Source organism: Austrofundulus limnaeus, unplaced genomic scaffold (assembly GCF_001266775.1).
Source record: "Austrofundulus limnaeus strain Quisiro unplaced genomic scaffold, Austrofundulus_limnaeus-1.0 Scaffold42, whole genome shotgun sequence".
In the NCBI taxonomy this organism is placed as follows: Eukaryota; Metazoa; Chordata; class Actinopteri; order Cyprinodontiformes; family Rivulidae; genus Austrofundulus; species Austrofundulus limnaeus.
Window position 1 is genome coordinate 135,346 of NW_013952444.1, and position 5,096 is coordinate 140,441.

The 5,096-nt window shown below is 44.8% G+C and overlaps 1 protein-coding gene across 1 annotated transcript in view; it reads right to left on the reverse strand.

Moving 5' to 3' along the window:
* skila (SKI-like proto-oncogene a) overlaps nt 1-5,096 on the reverse strand; it is a gene marked incomplete in the record, with an annotated part of 28,028 nt that overhangs the window by 10,689 nt on the left and 12,243 nt on the right. The window contains 1 exon segment of the mRNA XM_014007408.1: nt 471-566. Within this exon segment, the coding sequence (XP_013862862.1) occupies nt 471-566 (96 nt within the window).

The window sequence follows — 5,096 nt, forward strand, 5'->3', positions numbered from 1 at the left end:
CACACACACACACACACACACACACACACACACACACACGTATAAAAAGAAACAAGAGATGGAAAGATGTGTGGTTGCTCTTGGAGCTATAATCTAATAAAGCTAATATATGCATGCACAGATGAGAGATGTGAGTGAGGGATTACCCATCAGGCATCATCGCAGACTCTGAGCACGAGTCAGAAGAGAGGATAATCGTGATAAAGAGCTTCTTCCCTGCATGTTAACGTGGTGTGTGTGCGCTGCAGCGAGGGGGAGGATGGGGGTGGGGAGCGGCGCTGCTGAGCAGCTGCATAAATGTCTCCCCTGACAGGATGGAGGGGTGAAGTGTGCCGTTATGAATGGGTGAACAGGGTGTGTGTGTGTGTCGGAGCGAGGGTGAAGGTGGTGACCCGGGAGCTGACCTGTGTGTAGAGGAGGCTGATGAAGAGGCGCGTGAATGCTTACAGAGAAGGGAAACAGAAACTGACCTTTCTCTCGGCTCCAGCATCAGCTAACTTGTCGCTGGCGGAGCAGAGATCGACTGAAGACTTCCTCAGCTGGCCCTCATCCTCCTCCCCTGACTTCTGAAACACATGAAGACAAAGATAGGGGTTGAATTAACCCTCGAACACACTCTGACAACAGACACGGCTTTATAGATAAATAACAGATTCATTATGATGCTTTGGAACTAAGTGGAAGCAAGAGGAAGAGAAAGGAAATGAAAAGGATTAGAAGTGGCATCAAGGCTCAGAGGGAAATGAAAAAGACTAATGGCATTTAAGAGATGTAGATAAATGACAACCAAACAGAAAAAAAGGAACAAATGACATTAAAAGTGAGCAATAGAGAGGAAGGAGAGAAACGGTGCATTAGAAAATAAAGGTGGTGTTGAAAAGGATAAACTGAGGGTAGCAACAGAACGAGTCGACAGAAGACAGTTAATGAATAAAACAGAAGACATTCATGCAACTCAGTCGGACTCGAACTCTGACAAAACAGAAAAGAACTAAAAGTTTTGAGAGTCACGTCAGCTTCACACGCTCTGTGGGTGCTCGTCTGTTGTTGCGTCTGCACGTTTCTGACTGTGCGTTTTGAGTAAATTCGGGGCACGCTCGGCGAGAGGCCAGGAGCTGACAGGCCTGATGCATGTCTGCGGCAGACGAGCCTCTCAACGCACGCGCTTTGAAACGAGCTGACAGGTAACACCAGAGGAACCAGAGTTTCCAGCATCGCGACGTGAGCTGCTCGGCTAGCCTTCAGCCACAGATGCAGAGCTTGGGTGGGAGAAGGAGGAAACGAGGAGAAAAGATCCGATGGAAGTGCAAAAGCATTGAGCGTAAAAGGCAAAGAGTCAGAGAAGCTAAAAGGTAGAAGGCATCAATTATTGACTTAGAAGTATTTTAAAGGCATCTATAAACATCTGTCCACAAAAATACAGAACAGGCAGCTCTGTATGGGCTGTCATGATTAACGGAGCTAAAAAGTCTTAGAGCAATACACACAAATAAGAGTCATAACCACGGACATTGTTCACCATTTTATCATCCTAAATATATTTATTCAACAATAAAAAACCTCAAAGACATTCATTAAATAGAAAATAGTCTCCTGTTCCAACCTCTCCAACGTGCAGCTGCTTTTTATGGTTTTATATTCAAAATGTATTCTTCATGTTTCCTTTTTGATTACGCTCATTATTTTGAAAAAGAAACAACAAAACAAAAATTCAGCGTACAGCTCATTTGTGTGTGATCTCTCATACGAAGCGTGTGGGGGATTGTCCCTGATTTACAAAAGGCACGGGTGAACGAAGATGCAAATGTAGAAGGCTGGATGTGTAGCCAGGCGTGTCTGTTGGTGTGTGCGTAAAAAGAAGGGGGGGGGGGGCTCGTCCATTTAAACTGCCTCTGGTTGGTGTTTTTATTTTCCCTCTTCGTCAGAAGGCAGCACTGCAGCACTGAGAGGAGGGAGGGTGAGATGATGGGAAGGAGGGAGGGAGAGTTTACAGAAACAAAAACAGAAGATATTCCTCTAGTAGGAAAACTGTGAGCTAGATCCCCCTCGTCTATAAGTGGGGGGTTTGTCTCTTTAAATACACATGTAGAGATGAACGGGTCATCCAAAGGTCTTTCGTCTGTTTGACCCCCCCATGGCAGCAGATGCTGTTTCTGAGACAACAACCGCTCATTAAAAGGTGTTCAGATGTGTGTGTGATGAGTGTGTAGCTATCGTTTAGTCTCATTCTCAGTTTGAGCTTTAGTTTTCTGTCCCTGTTTGTCCATGTAGGAACTTGTCTCCTGCTCACCTGACAGCTGTACGCCCACACACACACACATTATCACTACTGCTCTCTGTTCCTTAATGAATGTGTGCAAACGTTTGCACATTTCAACACTGTTTTCTTCTGCTATCTCTCTTCTTCCACCCCCACTTTGCTTTATTAACAGCTCCCCCCCAAACCACAGACACAGACACACACACACACACACCAGGCCGCTACTCAGCCTTAATCTGCACTAATGAAGCACCTCTCTTATCTGGGTTGCGTCTGTGACACACATGTACACGTGTAGTGCACACAAACAGCCCTTAACCCCAGCATGTCTCTGGCCCTTTGTCGGGCCGAGGCTCGCCTTATGACGATGTGGATTAGCATTCCACGCACTCGCTCTGCTGAACTCTGCCCCGTTGTTCCTAATCACCAGCAGCCTGCCTGCCTGCCTGCTGCTGCAGCTACACTCACCCAGCGCCACGAAAACGCTGTGCTCCAGACACACGCAGCCATGTGAACTCCCACAATGACCCACTTCCAGAGCCTCCTCCGTTTCGTCCCCCCCCCCCCTCCCCGACCGTTGGAGCGCGTGACATTTCTGCGGCAGATGCTCTAATGTAGCAAAAAGTGCTTTTTGAGTGCCGTTAAAAACCAACCATAACAAGTGCTGGTGTACCGCATGCATCCATAACTCCACATTACCATAAACACCCTGACAAAAAGCAGACAGAGTAAAAGCATTTTCAGCTTTGAATGTCTGCTGTGGGTGACATCTGTGCTTCCCACAGCAAGGCACCAACATTTAACCTGCACCAGAAACACCACAGCACCTGCAGCTGTCTTTCATTTTAGACAGACATTTTGGGCATTTTAAACAGAGGCTTACATTGATGTGTATGCCAAATTCTTTAAAAAAGAAAGCCTTTAAGCTTTACACATAGCAGATTTTTACGTGTTAGTCAATTTAAGAGTAGAAATTTAATTCTGCTGAGAGCACTGGATTCAATAATTAGTTTTTCTGCCTGTGTACCGGCTTATCAAACATATTCAGCTGATTTTTGTACTCAAGGTGGGAGCTTTAGGCTTCGCAAAAAGTTGCCACTCAACGTATTTGTTGCGAAAAGCTGAGGGGGATTTTTGTGTTGGCCACAGATAACGAGACGAGGACAGCTTCTGCTCTGTCGTTAGGTTTATTCTCAGGGCATCGAGACAGACCGACGCACAGAGAGCGAGCACACACAGGTCAAGCTCTTCTTCTCTGGGTCACGTGGAGCCTCCAGACAACTGCTGTCTCAGTAGAACAACACACACAATGTTAGCTATAAATACACACACTGTCTCCTTAGATACATAATAAAACACAGAAAGCTTGCTGTGAACACATACGACTGAAGTGCCACACTTCCTATGTAGCATTAAATCATTTAAAATCAATTATGAAAACAAATATTTGGAGTTATTTACTATTTAATTAGATGGTTAAAATTACTCTTTAGCAAAGATTTTCATTTAACTGTTATGTTGTGCTCACATTATTACTGTTTAACATCATTACTGCAGACATCAGAGTGAAACTATAAAACCCTGCCCAGGATATGAACACACACACATTTGTATACACACACACACAAAGCAAGTCTCTGCGCACAAGCTTTTGATGACCTTTTATCCCAAACTAGCGAGCCTGTTTGTTTGTGCGCGATGTTAAAAATCCCTTCTGGACCCTAAAACACAAACAATTATCTCCACATCTGTTCAAGCCCTGACATCAGCGGCTGAGTATGAAAACTGAAACAAACTCCTGGAAGGCACTGCAACCACAAACTGTAACTCTGCCCTTTCTGACCCTCCTCTGTTCCCCACCGTCTGAACCATTTAAGCACCTGGCGTTCAGCACCGTCAAGGGGTGGGGGGTGGGGGTGGGGGGGTCAGAGCGACGCAGCTTTTCTTTTCTCTTTCAAGAGGAAGTATACAGCCTTTATTTGGGTGCAATCTGCCTCAGACAGTTAGAGGGAAATGGAGGAAAGACACGTACCGAGACGTTCACCGAGACAGCCGGTCCCACCCAGTCTGTCTGCTTCCAGACCACATCCTGCTCAGCTGCAGTCATCGACTGTGTCAAAGATCAAACTGGAGATACGAGCATACTTTCTGTCTGATTCAGGCATCAATAAAAATACTGGAGATGCCAAAAGTTCTTTTATTAAAAGGCACCGTTTAGTTTTTATCCTTAAAACATTCATAAAAATCTAATTGATCCTTTTGGGGTATTTTTACTGTGACTCGGTGGTCTGGGCCACCTGGCACACCACTACAGAAACACTAGAGGTCTTTATATGAAGGTCTTAATCCAATAAGCCATTTATCCATGAACTGGGAGCCACACTTTGTTTCAACAGCCAAATCAATAAAAACCCACAAGGGAAGAAGGTAGCAAAGTGGGGCAATTAAAGGAATATACTTTTCTTTTTTTTTCTTTACAAACTGACTAACACTGCGTAACAACAAAAACGGACTTTGTTTTAGATCATGGTGTTCAGTTCTTGCTTTTTTTTAAATGGTCTTGCTTAATTTTACAGGCTGAGAACAAGATGACTTCCTTTCAGTTTAGCTTTTGTACAAAAAGATAAGAGAGAGAAAAAAAACAAAGTCTCCAGATGAGGACAGGTCTGACAGGTGGACGGATAAACAAACACGTGACGGACAGAAACTGGAAATGTATTTAAAAACAAGTGTAGACAGAGGGCCAGGACAAATGAGACAACACATGACTGTCTGTCTCTTTCGTCACACACACACACACACACACACACACACACACACACACACACACACACAC